This window comes from Aquarana catesbeiana, linkage group LG01, assembly GCF_042186555.1.
Source record: "Aquarana catesbeiana isolate 2022-GZ linkage group LG01, ASM4218655v1, whole genome shotgun sequence".
Taxonomy (NCBI): Eukaryota; Metazoa; Chordata; class Amphibia; order Anura; family Ranidae; genus Aquarana; species Aquarana catesbeiana.
Genome location: NC_133324.1, coordinates 44048451 through 44068251, shown reverse-complemented (window position 1 = coordinate 44068251; position 19801 = coordinate 44048451). Strand labels below are relative to the sequence as shown.

Here is a 19801-nt window from a genome sequence, read left to right as displayed (position 1 = left end):
TCCCCTGTATTTTCCTCCAGCAGCTGCAGAATGCCGACGGGAGGGAAAGGAGGAGAAGCAGTCTTTCAGAAGCTGCAGAAGGAAAATACAGGGATCTGTTCCAGTGAATGTTAAATTATAAAACCTAATGTGAAAAGAAGGCCTCACGGTCCCCTAGAGCATAGGCAGTGTCACCATTGCGACCATCAAAGCTCCACCAGCGCCACACCCCATTCTGATGCCCTAAAGTGACTGTCTAAGCAGCCTTATGCTGGTGCCAGCCCTGATAATAGTTAACCCTCCTCCTTTCAGGTCAGCAATGGAGCCACCGATTACTCATTAAGTGACAGACTCCTTTACCCGCATGTATTCAGGACCATTCAGAATGATTATGTCCATTATTTAGTAATTGCCAAACTAGTGAAACATTTTGGCTGGAATTGGGTTGGAATACTTTTTTCAGACAATGATACCGGAGAAAATGAAGCACAAATTCTGAAGAGAAATTTGGCTTCCCAGGAGATTTGTGTGGCTTTTGAAAAAAGAATGACTGTGGATTCCGCTACAATGGATCAGTGGACAGACACACTTAGTAAAGTGCATTGTAAAGTTTTAATACTTTGTGGTTCCTTCACAAGCAATGCTCGGGGATACCTTAATAGATACTCTCAGTTCAATAGAAACAATATGATTATACTTCCCACAGGCTGGACTTCAGGTGATCTCAAGACAGCACCCTTTTGGACAAATGTTAAAACCTCTTTGTCTTTGCAGTTGTTTGATCCACAAATTCTTATTAATGAAAGTCCGTTTGATGACAATCTATTGTCAAGACATTCACAAATTGAACAGCTGATTGATGGTCTGATTATTAATTTTTACAATATAACATCAACTCAAACTGGGAAAAATATTTATTTCCAAAAATGTACTATTGTTATTGACAGTTTCTTAAGATTCCTTTTTCAAAAAATTAAAGGAAGTATGCTTTGCGCAGAATCTCTACGAGTGTATATTGCAGTAGAAGCTATGGCTGAAGCTATACATTTTTTCAACAAGTTTAATCACAATTTTAATATTAACAGATTTAAGCAGGTAAAACAGTATAGTGCAATAGTCTGTAAATTATTTTTTAGATTTTTTTTTTGTATAGAAACGTAAGAAGGTACTTTGACCAAAGATTTTGGGTTTGTTATAACTATTCTACAGGATTTATATAGCGCCAACTGTTTGCACAGTACTTTGCAAAATAAAGGTAAACAGTACAGTTACAATATAATTCAGTGCAAGAAGGTTAGGAGGGCCTTGCTCATGGGAGCTCACAATCTAAAAAAAGGCTGCAAGTGATAAAAAGGTAATAAATGTATTGGATGAGCTAATGAGAAAATAAAAGTATAGCTTTAGGTGGTGGCAGGATAGGCTTCCCTGAACAGATGAGTTTTTAGGGATTGCCTGAAGGTGGACAGAGCAGGAGATAGCCAGACAGATTGCATTAGAATGTTTCAAAGGATGAAATAGTCTTTGAAGTAGTCTTGGAGAATAGCATAGGAGAAGGTGTTGAGGGAGCTAGAGAGCAGGAGGTCTTGCGGGAGCGGAGAGGATGGTTTGAATGATATTTTGAGATGAGGTTGTTGATGTAGCTCCTCAGGGCACGGCTCTTGTTAGTAGTAAGAATTTTAGTTGTTAGATGAGTGCAAGCCAGTGGAGAAATTGGCAAAAAGGCTTGGTGGTTAATGAGCTGATGGTTAGGTGCATACATCTAGCAGCAGCACTATAGCTGGGATAACCTGTGTAGCTGTAGGCCAATGAGGAGGAAGGTGTTATAGTCGAGGTGAGGGATACTAAGAGAGTGAATTTGTATGTTGGTGGTGTCATTGGCAAGAAGGAGTGCATTTTGAAGATATTATGGAGATTAAGGTAACAAGATTTGGACAGTGATTGGCTGTGGAATCAAAAGGAGAGGTCAGAGTCCAGGATTACACCTAGCGTGCTGACATGAGGGAATAGACTAATGATTGTGTCATTTATCTTGAAGGAAAAGTTTGGGGAGGGGACATGGTCGAAGGAAATATATGTTTTTTTCAACTTTTAGCATCTGACCACATCTGAGGGCTGCAAAGGGAATTGGTTCTGAGACTTCCCTCTGACAGACTTTGCGATCTCATGTCTGAACAGGGAAAATGTATCATTTTCATTATATTTTACTAAGTGCAGATCCCACTTTGGCCACTGTCTGAATAGTAGCTTCACTGAGGGCCCCAACAAAACAAACTGTATTTTTTTAGCAGAAGAATTAAGTTGGCCATACACCAGAGCAGGAATAGGCTTAACTTTGAGCTGTGAGTGATCCTGTCAGCACCTTGACAAACATCTACTGAAACATCAAAAAAGGTGAATGGCCAATTGTACATGCATAGATCTCTCTACACTGAATCTATACTGCTGGTTATTGAATTCAGACAGCCACAGCACGCATGGCTGTCGATAATAGTAGCTGTCATTTTATATTCATCCATCCATGCTGTTTAGAGTGTAAATCTGTGCATGTATACAGAAAATAAAAGATTAGAGCATCCCAGATGACATCAGTTTCCAGAACGTGGTCTTTTAGGTCTAACATAGAGGCTTTTGCACTCCAGTTCTGGCTGGTGGACATGTAGGGCCCTCGAAAACATACACATTTTAAACATTAAAGCATACGCTTAAGAATTTGCGCAAGCAACACATTGTTCACTATTAGAGACATGCATTCCTGATATCTTGGAACAATTTATCAGCTTGACAGACCTTTAGATTTCCAAATCCCTTATTGTAGTACAAGAAGATTAACTTGTTCCATGATCCACGTAAAAGGTTTTCTAAGAACATTTTACACATTAAAGTATACACTTAAGAATTTGAACAAGCAACATATTGGGGTTGATTTACTAAAACTGGAGAGTGTAAAATCTGGTGCAGCTGTGCATGGTAGCCAATCAGTTTCTAAGTACAGCTTCTTTAACCACTTCAGCCCCGGAAGGATTTACCCCCTTCCTGACCAGAGCACTTTTTACAATTCGGCACTGCGTCGCTTTAACTGCTAATTGCGCGGTCATGCAATGCTCTACCCAAACGAAATTTGCATCCTTTTCTTCCCACAATTAGAGCTTTCTTTTGATGGTATTTGATCACCTCTGCCGTTTTTATTTTTTGCGCTATAAACGGAAAAAGACTGAAAATTTTGAAAAAAAATGATATTTTCTACTTTTTGTTATAAAAAAAATCCAATAAACTAAATTTTAGTCATACATTTAGGCCAAAATGTATTCGGCCACATGTCTTTGGTAAAAAAAATGTCAATAAGTGTATATTTATTGGTTTGCGCAAAAGTTATAGCGTCTACAAACTAGGGTACATTTTCTGGAATTTACACAGCTTTTAGTTTATGACTGCCTATGTCATTTCTTGAGGTGCTAAAATGGCAGGGCAGTACAAACCTCCCCCAAATGACCCCATTTTGGAAAGTAGACACCCCAAGGAAATTGCTGAGAGGCATGTTGAGCCCATTGAATATTTACTTTTTTTGTCCCAAGTGATTGAATAATGACAAAAAAAAAAAATTACAAAAAGTTGTCACTAAATGATATATTGCTCACACAGGCCATGGGCATATGTGGAATTGCACCCCAAAATACATTCAGCTGCTTCTCCTGAGTACGGGGATACCACATGTGTGGTACTTTTTGGGAGCCTAGCCGCGTACGGGGCCCCGAAAACCCAGCACCACCTTCAGGATTTCTAAGGGCATACATTTTTGATTTCACTCCTCACTACCTATCACAGTTTTGAAGGCCATAAAATGCCAAGATAGCACAACCCCCCCCCCAAATGACCCCATTTTGGAAAGTAGACACCCCAAGCTATTTGCTGAAAGGCATGGTGAGTATTCTGCAGCTCTCATTTGTTCTTGAAAATGAAGAAAGACCAGAAAAAAATTTTTTTTTTTCTTTTTTCAATTTTCAAAACCTTGTGACAAAAAGTGAGGTCTGCAAAATACTCACTATACCTCTCAGCAAATAGCTTGGGGTGTCTACTTTCCAAAATTGGGTCATTTGGGGGGGTTTTGTGCCACCTGGGCATTCCATGGCCTCCAAAACTGTGATAGGCAGTGAAGAGTGAAATCAAAAATTTACGGCCTTAGAAAGCCTGAAGGCGGTTCTTGGTTTTCGGGGTCCCGTGCGCGGCTAGGCTCCCAAAAAGTCCCACACATGTGGTATCCCCGTACTCAGGAGAGGCAACAGAATTTATTTTGGGGTGTAATTTCACAAATCCCCATGGCATGTTTGAGCAATATAACATTTAGTGACAACTTTGTGCAAAAAAAAAAAAAAAAATTTGTCTCTTTCCCGCAACTTGTGTCACAATATAAAATATTCCATGGACTCGACATGCCTCTCAGCAAATAGCTTGGAGTGTCTACTTTCCAAAATGGGGTCATTTGGGGGGGTTTTGAACTGTCCTGGCATTTTATGCACAACATTTAGAAGCTTACGTCACACATCACCCACTCTTCTAACCACTTGAAGACAAAGCCCTTTCTGACACTTTTTGATTACATGAAAAAATTATTTTTTTTTGCAAGAAAATTACTTTGAACCCCCAAACATTATATATTATTTTAAAGCAAATGCCCTACAGATTAAAATGGTGGGTGTTTCATTTTTTTTTTCCACACAGTAATTGCGCAGCGATTTTTCAAACGCATTTTTTGTGGAAAAAACACACTTTTTAAAATTTTAATGCACTAAAACACACTATATTGCCCAAATGTTTGATGAAATAAAAAAGATGATCTTAGGCCGAGTACATGGATACCAAACATGACATGCTTTAAAATTGCACACAAACGTGCAGTGGCAACAAAATTAATACATTTTTAAAAGCCTTTAAAAGCCTTTACAGGTTACCACTTTAGATTTACAGAGGAGGTCTACTGCTAAAATTACTGCCCTCGATCTGACCTTCGCGGTGATACCTCACATGCATGGTGCAATTGCTGTTTACATTTGACGCCAGACCGCCGCTTGCGTTCGCCTTAGCGCGAGAGCAGGGGGGACAGGGGTGCTTTTTTTTTTTTTTTTTTTTTTCTTTATTATTTTTTTGCTTTTTTATCTTATTTTTAACCTGTTCCTTTCATTTTTTTTTTTAAATCATTTTTATTGTTATCTCAGGGAATTTAAATATCCCCTATGATAGCAATAGGTAGTGACAGGTACTCTTTTTTGAAAAAATTGGGGTCTATTAGACCCTAGATTTCTCCTCTGCCCTCAAAGCATCTGACCACACCAAGATCGGTGTGATAAAATGCTTTCCCAATTTCCCAATGGCGCTGTTTACATCCGGCGAAATCTAAGTCATAAAATGCTCGTAGCTTTCGGTTTCTTAGGCCATAGAGATGTTTGGAGCCACACTGGTCTCTGATCAGCTCTATGGTCAGCTGGCTGAATCACCGGCTGCATTCTCAGGTTCCCTGTTGAGACAGGAGAGCCAGAGAAAAACACGTAAGACGGTGGGGGGGGGGCATTCCCTCCCACTGCTTGTAAAAGCAGTCTAGAGGCTAATTAGCCGCTAGGATTGCTTTTACATGAAAGCCGACCGCTGGCTGAAAAGAATGATACCAAGATGATACCTAAACCTGCAGGCATCATTCTGGTATAACCACTCAAAGTCGTGAATGGCGTACCTGAAGACAAAAAAATGGTTAACAATAAAGCACAGTAAACGGTAAAGTAAAAAAAATTGCATACCTGAAAAGCAAACATGATAAAACATAATAACAATAAAACATTGCAGAATAGAATACAGTAAAAAAGAGCAGAACAATAGAGAGAGAGAATAGAGAGAGAGAGAAACAATAAAACGACAACTATTTTTTTTTATTTTTGTTTGTGTTTTTTTTTTTTTTTTACACTTTTTTTTTGTAACTGTAACTTTTATAACTGTAACCGGTTCCAGGTTCGGGTCTCTCAAAATGCGATGGCATCTTGGGAGACCCTGTGAAAGTGTGTCCTAGTCTGTGCAATGCTGTACCCTACGCTAATACTCAACTAGTGAATGGTAGCGTTCAAAACATTCACCAATGCAAAGACCAGGATTGTCAGGACAGGAGGGACAATAATAGAGGGTGTCACGCCTATATTCGCGCTTGCTGCAGACACAACATCTTTTTTGGGGGTTCGTTGGGTAGGGGTTCTCGGGAGGACATAAAGAAAATGCCTCTCATGCAGCCGACTGCATTTGGTTGGGGATGTGAATGGGGGAAGTACGGGTGCTGCAGAAGCGGTGGGTTCCCAATTAGGATTGGCGAATGCAGCAGGAAGGGCATTATGGGCACGACGGGCCTGTGTTTGTCTTTTTGGTGGCAGCGGGACACTACTTGTGCTTGCCACCTCACCAGCTTGAACTGCACTTATGGGACTCGCCACGTCACCAAGTGTTACTGCAGTGCTGGTATGACTACGACCGGGGTGTACTAGGCCGCTGGCGCTTCCCAGTTCACCAAAACGCTACAAAAAAAAGTGACAGTGATCGATCGATACTGCACTTGGGTGGGCTGGGCTGGGCCGGGCGGAGGGGCAAAACGCAGGTGCTAGCAGGTATCTGGGCTGATCCCGCTAACACTGCGTTTTTGGGAACCCTAAACTGCTGGGGACGCTAGTATAGATCTGATCGGATCAGATATTGATCCGATCAGATACTATACCACTAAGGGAGGTGTACGGTGCGTGCGTGGGTGTTAGCGGTACTGGCGCTAATCTGACGCTGCCTGGGGCTGGTGCTTGCCAGTTCACCAAAATGCTACCAAAAAAACTGTTAGCGATCGCAGGGATCAGGCCTGACTCTGCGAACGCTGCAGTTATGCGTTTAGTGTTTTGTAAGTGACAGTGATCGATCGATACTGCACTTGGGTGGGCTGGGCGGAGGGGCAAAACGCAGGTGCTAGCAGGTATCTGGGCTGATCCCGCTAACACTGCGTTTTTGGGAACCCTAAACTGCTGGGGACGCTAGTATAGATCTGATCGGATCAGATATTGATGCGTTCAGATACTATACCACTAAGGGAGGTGTACGGTGCGTGTACGGTGCGTGCGTGGGTGTTCGCGGTACTGGCGCTAATCTGACGCTGCCTGGGGCGACGCATATCACCGCCGGGCGATCAGGGGGCTAAACCTTTATTCGGTAATAAACGGCGGGTGCCCTGACACTATAAAAAATGAACGAACTAACCAGCGTCACTCGTAACAGTTATACGGTGATCAGTGGTGAAAGGGTTAACTAGGGGGCCATTAAGGGGTTAAAACATTTATTAGATAGTATATGGGGGTCCCTGTCGCTATAAAACGCTGACGGCGAACCTAAATATTTACGTTCCTAACTAGCGTCACCAGCGACACTAATACAGCGATCAGAAAAATGATCGCTTAGCGACACTGGCGACAGGGGGTGATCAAGCGGTTAAAACTTTATTAGGGGGGGTTAGGGGGGTACCCTAGACCTACAGGGGGCTAACACTCACTGTCCTACCACAGTAACTGTCACAAACTGACACTATGCAGTAATCAGGAAAAAAACAAAACAAAACAAAAAACCTGCTTGGTGTCAGTTTGTGACGGGGGGGGGTGATTGGGGGGGGGATCGGGGGCGATCGGGGGGGGATCGGGGGTGTTTAGTGTGCCTGGCATGTTCTACTGTGTTGTGTGTGTTTGGTGCACTTACATGTCATCTCTCCTCGGTGCTGGAACGGAAACTGCCCAGCCGAGGAGAGATGACATCACATCCTCTGCCTCTGTGTACTATACAGAGGCAGGGGATGTTTCTCATTGGCTGGGAGCGATCGCGAGGGGGGGGGCCACGATCGGATGGTCTCCCCCTCGTCTCTCATCGCTTCCAACCAAACGCCGACCGTCGATGGCACCGGGGGGGGGTCCGATCGGACCCCCCGCCCGCGGGAAGGCAATCACGTACCAGGTACGTGATTTTGCCTGCCCGTGCTGCTCTGCTCACGTATATATGCGTGAGGCGGTCGGCAAGTGGTTAATTAAGCTTTGACAAAAAAAAAAAAAAAAAAAAGGAAGATGGTGGGTTTCTATGCAGAGCTGCCAGATTTTGCACTCTCCAATTTTGGTAAACCAACCCCATTGCTCACTATAAGAGACCTCTCATTTTTCAAATCCCTTATTGTAGAACAAGAAGATTAACTGTTTCCATGTTACAAACAAAACGTGTTCTAAGAATCTAGAGGAGAACCATCTGTTCTAACATCTTTCTTCAAAACAATCTAATGTAACACTAACTCACGGTGGAGCTGCTGGTTTAAGCGGGTCTGTTACCTCTGTCACTCTGTGTACCTCTGTTTCACCGGCACCTGGTCTAGGGTTCCGTTGAGTTTACTTCTGGACGACACACACGCACCAACACTGGAGTACATTTTCAATGCTTTATTAAAACAAACGACTTAGGAAGTAGCAGGAAAGAGGTAGAAAGGAAACTTGCAGAAGAAACTCAAATATTCTCTGGTAGGGTTCTCTTGACAAAATGTCCTTATGGAATTCAAACACTATTGAAAATGCGCTCCCCTCATGGGACACACTCCTTGCTCATCTGGATAGGCCTCTCTCACCGGTCTAGCAGCCAGTACACAGCACGAATCAAAGTCTCTGCCACAGACTTAGTTGGAATAAAATCCGTACGATCCTCTGCCACAGGATGTATAGATTTTCTGTAGTGAAAGTTAGTCACAGTGCTTGAACCCTTAAGCCGAGCCGGCAACACTATGCTGTATAGTTACCTTCGGATACGTCCTCCAACCAAGTCACCAGGCCCCTCTATAGACCAGCAGGCTGCGTGATCTCTCCAAGACGGGTCCTCCCCTGGGATCTCCTCGGTTGTCCAGCTTCGTCACACAGGACCGACAGCTCAGGACCATTCCTCGGCCCGCGGTGGTAGGCTCCAGACAAGCCTCTGGACCCACCCCTGTGCCACTGTATCGTGGGCCTCTGGAACGGAGGACCACGAGGTAGCTCCTTAACGCATACCTGTCAGCCAGGAGGGCCAGCAGGTGGCTGTAAAACGAACTCCAAAATATGGCGTCTGTCCCTTAAATACCCTCGCCCAGAATGCAACTCGGAGGACCACCTCCACCGAGCGTGCCTCCGGGACAGAGGAGCATCCATTCGCTTCAACATGTTGCCTTTCCAACCCTGACCGGTGGTAACAGCGACACCCACCGGTCAGCACAGAAACACCCACAACGTCAGCCAAGCTGGAACAGAGGTGAACTTTTAACCTTCCTAACACACAATTTACTAAATTTACCTAACATGTGGTAGATTGCAAATCTACCAGAGCTACACTAACATTACCTTTTGAGCACTGTAATGTTATTTAATCATTAGCAAAATACCTAGAATTATACTTCTTTATCAGAACTTTTGAGGTAAATAGATCTGCTCATGTATTCACACATATCATACCGTGCCTTGAAAAAGTATTTATACCCCTTGACATTTACCACATAATTTATCATGTTACAACCAAAAACTTAAATGTATTGTATTGGGATTTTATGTGATAGACCAATACAAAGTGGCACATAATTGTGAAGTGGAAGCAAAATCATAAATGGTTTTCAATTTTTTTTACAAATATGTGAAAAGTGTGCCGTGCATTTGTATTCAGCCCCCTTTACTCTGATACCCCTAACAAAAATCTAGTGGAACCAATTGCCTTCAGGAGTCACCTTAATCTCAGAATAAATACAGCTGTTCTGTGAAGACCTCAGAGGTTTGTTAGAGAACCTTAGTGAACAAATAGCATTGTGAAGGCCAAGGAACACACCAGCCATGTCAGGAATAAAGTTGTGGAGAAGATTAAAACAGGGTTAGGTTATAAAAAAAAACAAGCTTTGAGCATCTCACGGATCACTGTTCAAACTATCATCCAAAAATGTAAAGAGTATGGCACAACTGCAAACCTACCAAGACATGGCCGTCCACCTAAACTGACAGGTTGGGCAAGGAGAGCATTAATCAGAAAAGCAGCCAAGAGGCCCATGGTACCTCAGGTGGGAGAATCTGTCCACAGGACAACTATTAGTCGTGCACTCCACAAATCCACAAATCTGCGCTCCCCAGACGACGCCATTTGTGGTGAAACGTACGTCGGGAGGTTGACGCTCTGAAGTCATCGCCATTTTCAGTGTGGACGGGTGCTCGCTATGCCGGCCAGCTGTTTGCTGTATTTTTACATACTCATGTGAGTTTTCTACCTTTATCTATTAAATCGTTTTTATCAGTATTACACTATGGCCAGTTCCTTTTTATTTACATGCTTGTGAGATGTCATTTTGGAGTCTCTGCTGTATCCCCCGGTTCCTGCCGCAAGCAGTCCAGAACGCCAGTGGATCTCTCATACTGCTATTGAACATAAGCTGTGGTTGGCTCGCCTTGCGGTAAGCGCATTATTTGCCTGGTGGTGGATCACGTAGTGTGGTGTGGTAAACTAATACTGAACACAAGCTGTTGTTGGCTTGCCTTGTGGTAAGCGCAATATTTGCACGGAGTGTGGGGTCTCATCTTCACTACTGAGTTTTCTAGTGTTCACTCTAAGTTCCCTTTTTTCCTGCTGTATCTTTATGCACTAGTGTAAGTTTTCTACCTTTTCTAAACTTTAATTAGTTTGGCAGTATTACACTATGGCCAGTTTCCTTTTATTTACATGTCCATGAGATGGAAGTTTGGTGTCCTCATTGCATCCTTTCAGCTACGATGTATACAGTCTAATGCCCCGTACACACGGTCGGACTTTGTTCGGACATTCCGACAACAAAATCCTAGGATTTTTTCCGACGGATGTTGGCTCAAACTTGTTTTGCCTACACACGGTCGCACAAAGTTGTCAGAATTTCCGATCGACAACCACGCGGTCACGTACACCACGTACGACGAGACTAGAAAAGGCCGGTTCAGAACCAAGCGCGGCACCCTTTGGGCTCCTTTTGCTAATCTCGTGTTAGTAAAAGTTTGGTGAGAGACGATTCGCGCTTTTTCAGACTCGTGGCTTTCAGATCGTTTTCTGCCGTTCAGTTTGTGCTTGTGGGTTTGTATCTGCTCTTCAGTGCGTGCAAGCAAGTTCCGCGTGACTTTAAGTAGACATTGTATTCTTGTTAGTTCGTTACTGGTTTTCAGGTCGCTCTTCACAGGCCTTGCTGTTCTTCAGTGCGTTATGTTACTTCGTTCTGAGCAGCCGACTGTTTTCTAGCCATGTTTCGTATGCGTACTCCTTGTAGAGTTCGTGCTGTGCGGGGGCTTGGTGTTGGGTCCTGACCTTGACACAAGTCCAGTCCATGAACAGGGTGGGGAGGAGTTCATGGACCAAGAATTGGTTGCTTCAGCGTGACCAGTGCTCTCATATGCCTTTGCTCCGTGAGATCCGTGAGAATAATCCTGATGATTTCAGGAACTTTCTCAGGATGACGGACCCTGTGTTTCACCGTCTGTTGGCTTCGCTGACCCCCTATATTAGCAGGCAGGATACCTGCATGAGGCAAGCCATTACTCCGGAGCAGAGGTTGGTCGCTACCTTGCGGTATTTGGCCACAGGGAGAAGTCTGCAGGACTTGAAGTTCTCGACAGGCATCTCCCCCCAGGCTCTGGGGATCATAATCCCAGAGACCTGTTCTGCCATCATACAGGTCCTGCAGAAGGAGTATATGAAGGTAAGATTTTTATCCTTTTATATCACATTTTATTGTATTGAATGTTTGCTAATATATTATATTTCTTTCCTCATTCCCTAATTACCATGATTGTAATAGGCTGTGAATGTCCCCCTTGTTCTCATGCATGCTGGATTTTTATGTAATTATTATTTTATGTCCTTCATACATATTTGCCCTTCAATAACCTCCCCAGCATGGTCTTTCCTGGCCTATATTCACCTCATGTAGTCACTTAACAATGTATTTTATCAGCTCCATAGTAGTGCTTTACCCCAAACACCCCCTAAAATGTTTGGAAATGTTATTTTTGATTTAAATTCAGGCAGAGTGGCAGAGGCTTTTTTTTGTGGTGTCCCCAAATTTTTTGTAACCCTCTCTCCCCCCAACTGCTAAGTCAGCTGATCCCAATTCTCTATCCTCAATCATCTATCTGCTGACTTTGCCAAACCCATACACACTATACCCACCTTTTTACTGGTCAGATTTATGGATGAATTCCCCAAAGCATGTAGTGCAAGGGCCTGCCTGTCTACTTTCCAATGGTACTGTTTAAAGTTTTTGTATCCTATTATTATCTTGATAGGTAATAGCAGAATGTTCAAATGTGCTCAAATGTGTACAGTGTGTATTTATATCTTTGTATTATGACACTTCTTACCTGTCCAGTGGTCTGCCAATAGTGTAACTAAGGAGGGGCTGTTCCAAGTAATACCCTGTATTTAGGCATTCATCTCTCAATGAAGTGAAGAGGGTTACCTGTCCAAGAGTCCCCCCCCCTATAATGTTAGAAATGGCCCATGAGAGGGGGGGGGGGGAATATGATAGGTGTACCTTATACTTTGTTGTTGTTAAATTCCCCTTAGTAAATGCTATCTGGAGGTTGCCCCATAATGTTTGTGTATAATCTGCTTGCCATGTATCTGTGAAAAAATAGTAATGTTTATTGTTTTTTCCTCAACAGTTTCCTTCCACGCCACAGGAATGGCAGACTGTGGCCTCCCACTTTGCCCAGCGGTGGGACTTTCCTAACTGCGGAGGGGCAATTGATGGGAAACACGTCCACATCGTCCCACCACCCAACTCGGGGTCATACTATTATAATTACAAGGGGTTTAATAGTATAGTGATGTTGGCGGTGGTGTCGGCTAATTACGAGTTCTTGTATGTGGACGTGGGGAAGAATGGCCGGATGTCTGATGGTGGAGTGATCGCCCAGACGGAGTTCTACAGGCGTTTCCAGAATGGCAGCTTGGACTTGCCACCTCCAGAGGACAATGTTGAAGGTCTCCCATTTGTGTTCGTTGCTGATGAAGCATTTGCGCTGGGGGACCACCTGATGCGGCCATTCCCGATGAGGACCCTCACCCCGGAACAGAGGGTTTTTAATTACCGGCTGGCCAGAGCCCGAAGAGTGGTGGAGAATCCTGGAATCCTGGCCAGCCGGTTCTGATTATGCGGCACAGTGGCGTAGTGGGTAGCACTCTCGCCTAGCAGTAAGAAGGGTCACTGGTTCGAATCCCGACCACGACACTACCTGCCTGGAGTTTGCATGTTCTCCCTGTGTCTGCGTGGGTTTCCTCCGGGTACTCCGGTTTCCTCCCACACTCCAAAGACATGCTGGTAGGTTAATTGGATCCTGTCTAAATCGGCCCTAGTATAGGTATGAATGTGAGTTAGGGACCTTAGATTGTAAGCTCCTTGAGGGTATAGGGACTGATGTGAATGTATAATATATATATGTAAAAGCGCTGCGTAAATTGACGGCGCTATATAAGTACCTAAAATAAATAAATAAATAAATAAAATAAAATAAATTTCTGACACCCATCCATATGGCGGAGTATAAACTGAACCATATAATACTTGCCTGCTGTGTTCTCCATAATTTTTTAAGAAAACATTCAGTCAACTATGCTGGCTCAGTTGGGCCTGAGGCCGGAATCCCAAATCCATCAACACTGACGGCGCTTGAAAGTGGCTGTCCTGGCTTGCCCTCCCTGAATGCCCGTGATGTCCGGTTACGATACCTGGAGTTCTTTGCGGGTAGGGGGGCTATCAATATGCCAGACAATCTGTGACACCTTTTTCAAATAAAAAACAACCAAAAGAAATTCTTGGTGGACATTTACTGCTTGTGTTTGTTTTAGCTGACCCTGACAGAAATGTGTTGAGTGCAGAAAATGTCGTGATTGGGTAACCTTATAAAAAACAGTGTTGGCTAGTACTTCCTAAATGCAAAAACACATTTCACTACAAGTGCACTTGCAACTGCACTGAACCTGCACTTGTAGTGCAAAGTGTATTTGCCCTTAGGAAATAACCCCCATTTTTGCATAAAACAGCAATTACATCACCTCAAAAGTGTTGTAGTGTTGAGACAATAATCCACACATTCTTGAGTAAGGCACTTTTTTATACCTGCACAATCACATGTGCATTTACTAAAGGTTTTAAAACAAACCAACATGTTTGTTGTATAAAAATGTTTGCAGTAGCATTATCAAAAATTGAAATATCCATTTCAGATAAAACAGGCCTGTGTAAAACCAACAAGAAAGCCAAAAAACTTGAACTTACAAAGTTCACATATGGTAAAACCTGAAGGCTATATCAGACATCAGTATTTAGGAACTGGGTTTGATATAGCGTTCAGATGGGGGGAAATCACCCCTGGAAAAGCCAAATTTGGAAGATGCACACCAATTTACGAATGTCAACATGTGCTATCTGCCATCAGGGGGGATCAAGGGACGTGTTTTGGGGGAGCAAGCCCTTCCTCAACGCTACTTTATAATTGAGGAAGGGGTTGCACCCCCAAAACACGTCCATTGATCTCCCGTGATGGCAGATAGCACATGTTGGCACACTGTGTGCATCCTCCAAATTTGGCTTTTCTAAACATTGAAAACATTTTTGTAAGATTGGACCACGATAAAACAGGTGATTTTGTGGGGTTTAAATTCGCCCCAAAACATCAATGATGTTATTATTTTTTTTAATAACATCACTGATTTGTTGCTGGATGTTTTGCAATTGGAGATTACACCCCATGATCTCCCCAATCAGTATCTGGGCACTTTCAGATGTAAAGCGTTCTGGATCACGATCATCTAAAAAGCGATAAGGAACAAAAAAAAAGGTCTCAAAAATCTGCCACCATCCATCTCTTTTACCTGAGCCTGTGGTCGCAGACACTCACCTGTTGTGGTGCCAATCTCCACCACATCTTCTTCTTCCTCCTGCTCTTCTTCTTGGGTTGGTATTTCCCCTTCTTCCAGAGGTGGGGGGTCTCTGGTCTCCTGGGATGAGGGGTGTCCTCCGAGTCTTTTCTCCCCTATGTAAAACAAAAATGGTATACTTAGCACACAGATATTTGATGGCAGAACTAGAAATAGGAAACATTGCTTGGAAGTGGGGTACAATTGTCTATTTTAGCCGAGTTCCAAGATGTATATTTTTTATTGCCCTTTGTCAAGCTGCAATACTTTACCTGTTTAGTACAAGCTTCACAGATGTAGCCCCCCCTATAGTATACACTGGAGCACCTGTGTGCCCCCCCCTAATAAAAATGGTGTTCTTGTGTCCCACACTAGTGCTCCAGTGTCCAGATGTGAAAACAGCTGCTCAGTGTCCTCTCCTTACACACAATCTAGTTTGCATTTCATTCTAGTAACAAACCCATCTACACAAACAAATATTTGGCATCCAAGTAGGCCCCAAAAAATGTGTGAAAATGCATATGGCCTAAACAATGGTGTTCTACAGGCCGAAAGAAAAATGTTTGATACGAACGAATAATGGGCCCATGAACATTAAAGTTGCCCTTTTTAAACGTTACAATTAATAAAAGCATATGGAGCAGAACGAACGTAATAAAGACAGAAAGAATAGGAACACAGCACAACTACTTACTTTTTTGCAGCACTCTCCGGATCTTTTGGTACTGCTCTGGCTCTCTCAACTTCAGGTCCGACCACAGCTTCCTGAGCTGATCTTTAGATCTTCGTACCCCGAAATTCCTCTCAAGACTCCTGACCACTTTCGCCATGATTTTGGCCTTTCGGATGTTGGGGTTGGGGTAAGGCCCATATTTTCCGTCATAGTCGGACTTCCTCATGATGTCGACCATCTCCAACATCTCCCCAAATGACATATTTGTGGCCTTAAAACGTCTCCTTCTGGATCGGGACGTGCCTGGATCCGGGCTTTCCTCCTCGTTGCTAGAATTAGCACGCACCTGCTGTAACTCCGCCATCATGCTCTTCACCCACTGCGCTGAACAAAAAGGGGCGGGGAATAGACTAGAAAGAACGTCAGGGGCGGTCGGAGTTACACGCATGCGCAGTGTGTATAAAGCGTAACACGCGTGCGTATTACGTACGATCTGTGAGCGGAGGAAGGAGCATTGGACGTGCCGATCGTAAGAACGAAGGTAAGAGACAAACTTGTGCCTATACTGCTTCTAGATTGAGGCCTATATTGTAACAAGATTAGGAGAGTTTTGTGTGACATTAGGCTTTGTCTTGTGTTGTGTCTTGCAGTGAACATGGATATCTTAATGAAAGACAATGACTTCATGTCAGTATTCGTAGAGATGCTAAGTGAGCTGCCCTGTCTGTGGGAGATTACCCACCCCCATTTCAAGAACCAAGCAAAGAGGAAGGCAGCACTGGAGCAATTGTGTGAAATTGTGAAGCAGGTGACCCCCACGGCAGACATCACCTATTTAAAGATTTTCATTGGTGGCCTGAGGAGCACATATCTGAGGGAGCGCAAGAAAGTCCTGGATTCACAGAGATCCGGAGCAGCAGATGACATCTATGTCCCCAGGATGTTGTACTACGACAGGCTGCATTTTCTGGCAGGCCAGACTGAACCCAGGCCATCCCTCTCCAGTCTTCCTTCCACGCTTCCTTCCCCCCGGCTGAGGCTTCTGACGCCCAACCTGGGCCTTCCAGGCCGCATGTGGAGGAGCCCAGATTGAGCCAGGTATAGCATTCCTCTAAATATTTCTGCTTGTCCAATCAATGATGTTAACTAGATGTTAGTTGGGAGTACTAATTTAGGATTGTGATTGATGATGCAAAAACTAAAACCATGTCCCTTTTTCATACACAGGGAAGTCTCAGCCAGGAGGTGGCCGGGCTGAGCCGGCTGGCTGATATCAAGGTCCCTCCACCCCCCCTGAAAACAGAAAGTGGCAGTAGGAGGAGTACCCTAGAGGAGGCTGCTATAGCATTCTTTTGGAGGGCTACAGAGGTCCTGGGAGCACCCCACACCATGCAGGAGAACATTGCTGCCTTCATAGCCTATAAAATGCAGAGGATGGAGGAGGGCCAAAAAGTCATGTGTGAGGCCCTCATATCGGAGGCTCTGGAGAAAGGGATGAGGGGCCAAATTACACCTCACACACATCTTTGGGATGGTCCTCCTCCTCCTCCTGCAGGTCCTCCTCCTCCTCCTCCCTCTCCTCCAGGTCCCCCCAGTCCTCCTCCAGGTCCCCCCAGTCCTCCTCCTCCTCCAGGTCCTACTCCTCCTCCTGCCACATCTCCAACTGCACAGCCACAGCCTGGAAGGAAGCGTGGAAGGAAGACCAGACAGTGATTGCCCTGGGTTCAGTCTGGTCGGCCAAAAGATGCAGCCTCTTGTGGTACCACAGCCTGGGGACACAGATGTCATCTACTGCTATCCGAGTCTCTGTGAATCCCGGACCAGACTGCCCTCCCTTACATATGGACTCCTCAGGCCACCAATTTTGATTTTGAAGAATTGATGTCTGCTGTGGGGGTCCCAGGCTTCGCTAATTTCTGGTGTTGATCCAGTGTTGCCTCCCTCTTTGTTTGGTTCTGATCCCTTAATAAAGGATTTTTGTTTTGAATTATACTCTCCTAAGTGTTTTACTTCAAAAATGACAGTTGGTTTGTGAGGATTCAGGTACATTTCAAATATACAATGTGAAATGAACAAGGGACACCAACACCAAACAATCTCCTTGAGATTAAATAATAAAAGATATCAATGGTGTTGGGGTAACTTGACACACAAAACACACACAAAAATATTCTGGAGTAAAAATAAAAATAACATTGAACAAAGATCAGCCTTGGAAAAAATCCAAACATTAAAGAAAAAAAAGGCTTAAAATCCAAAAAAAATAAAACATAAAAAATATAAAACTGTCAGATGTGACAACTAATAACAATATATTCATGGAATCCCACTAAAAAAACACAAATAAAACTTTGTGAGAAGTGTGTGTGAATATGAGCAGCAAAACTACTTAATTCTTGTCACATTATAAAGAAGAAGAGAGTGCGCTGTATTAAACCATTTTTAACATTGCAGCGTGACGAAAGTGCTGTATCCATTGCGAACGCTAAGTTTACCAGAACGAGCTGTCCCGTGTCGGAATTTCTTCTGAGCATGCGTGGCACTTTGTGCGTCAGAACAGGCCACACACGGTCGGAATTGACGCGATCAGATTTTGTTGTCGGAAAATTTTATCTCCTGCTCTCCAACTTTGTGTGTCGGAAAATCCGATGGAAAATGTCCGATGGCGCCCACACACGGTCGGAATTTCCGACAACACGCTCCAATCGGACATTGTCCATCGGAAAATCCGACTGTGTGTACGGGGCATAAGAGCACCATCTGGATTCTCCACACCAAGACGTGATACAGGCTGGTGTAGGCTTGCCTTGCGGTAAGCGCAATTATTGGGTATTTGCGGATACTGTATGGGTTGTCACTCATATTTTTTACACCATTGACTATGGTTGGATTCATCCAAGGGGTCTTTCTTGGACTGTTTTCAGATCATTACTTCACATTTTTATTTTCTGTTACTATATATGGACACTTATTATTATTATTATTATTTTTATTTTCATTCACAAATATCACATATGGACACTCATTTGATTCATACATACATGTGTTGACCCATGTACTTTTCATAATTTAATTTTTAACAATTTTCAACATTTTTGTATTTATGTATGTACTTCCTCACGGAAGTCTTGGAGATTGTTTCACGTGTTTCTCTTATATTTAGCACGGTTATTTCTTTTTTATTAGTTATTTTAGTGCACATCTCACTGTTTAACTGCTGCTTTTTGGGGGGATATTTTCTATAGGTAGCGCAGTATTTTTTTGTTTTTTTTGTGTTTACTCCACAAATCTGGCCTTCATGGAAGAGTGACAAGAAGAAAGCCATTGTTGAAAGAAAGCCATAAGAAGTCCGGTTTGCAGTTTGCGAGAAGCCATGTGGGGGACACAGCAAACACATGGAAGAAGGTGCTCTGGTCAAATGAGACCAAAATTTTACTTTTTGGTCTAAACGCAAAACCTTTTATCATTTTCCATCCACTTCACAATTATGTGCCACTGTGTTTTGGTCTATCACATAACATGTGCATGTTCTCCCTGTGTCTGCGTGGGTTTCCTCCGGGTACTCCGGTTTCCTCCCACACTCCAAAGACATGCTGGTAGGTTAATTGGATCCTGTCTAAATTGGCCCTAGTATAGGTATGAATGTGAGTTATTGACCTTAAATTGTAAGCTCCTTGAGGGTATAGGGACTGATGTGAATGTATAATATATATGTAAAAGCGCTGCGTAAATTGACGGCGCTATATAAGTACTTGAAATAAATAAATAAAATAATAAATAAGAAGAAAGACATTGTTGAAAGAAAGCCATAAGAAGTCCAGTTTGCAGTTTGCGAGAAGCCATGTGGGGGACACAGCAAACATGTGGAAGAAGGTGCTCTGGTCAGATGAGACCAAAATATTACTTTTTGGCCTAAACGCAAAACCTTTTATCATTTTCCATCCACTTCACAATTATGTGCCACTATGTGTTGGTCTATCACATAACATCCCAATAAAATACATTTACGTTTTTGGTTGTAACATGACAAAATGTGGAAAATTTCAAAGTTTATGAAAACTTTTTCATGGCACTGTAAGTTTTTTCTATATTTTAATATTTTATTTAGAAATCAATGTTTTAGAATCATTTATGGAGCCGTCACTAAACCTTATCTTTGTATAGTACATACAT

General features: G+C 43.3%; 1 protein-coding gene across 1 annotated transcript in view; it reads left to right on the top strand.

Moving 5' to 3' along the window:
* LOC141141645 (vomeronasal type-2 receptor 26-like) overlaps nt 1–19801 on the top strand; it is a 150404-nt gene that overhangs the window by 80664 nt on the left and 49939 nt on the right. Inside the window, exon 3 of the mRNA XM_073629192.1 lies at nt 292–1074. Within this exon, the coding sequence (XP_073485293.1) occupies nt 292–1074 (783 nt within the window). The remainder of the gene's footprint in view (nt 1–291; nt 1075–19801) is intronic.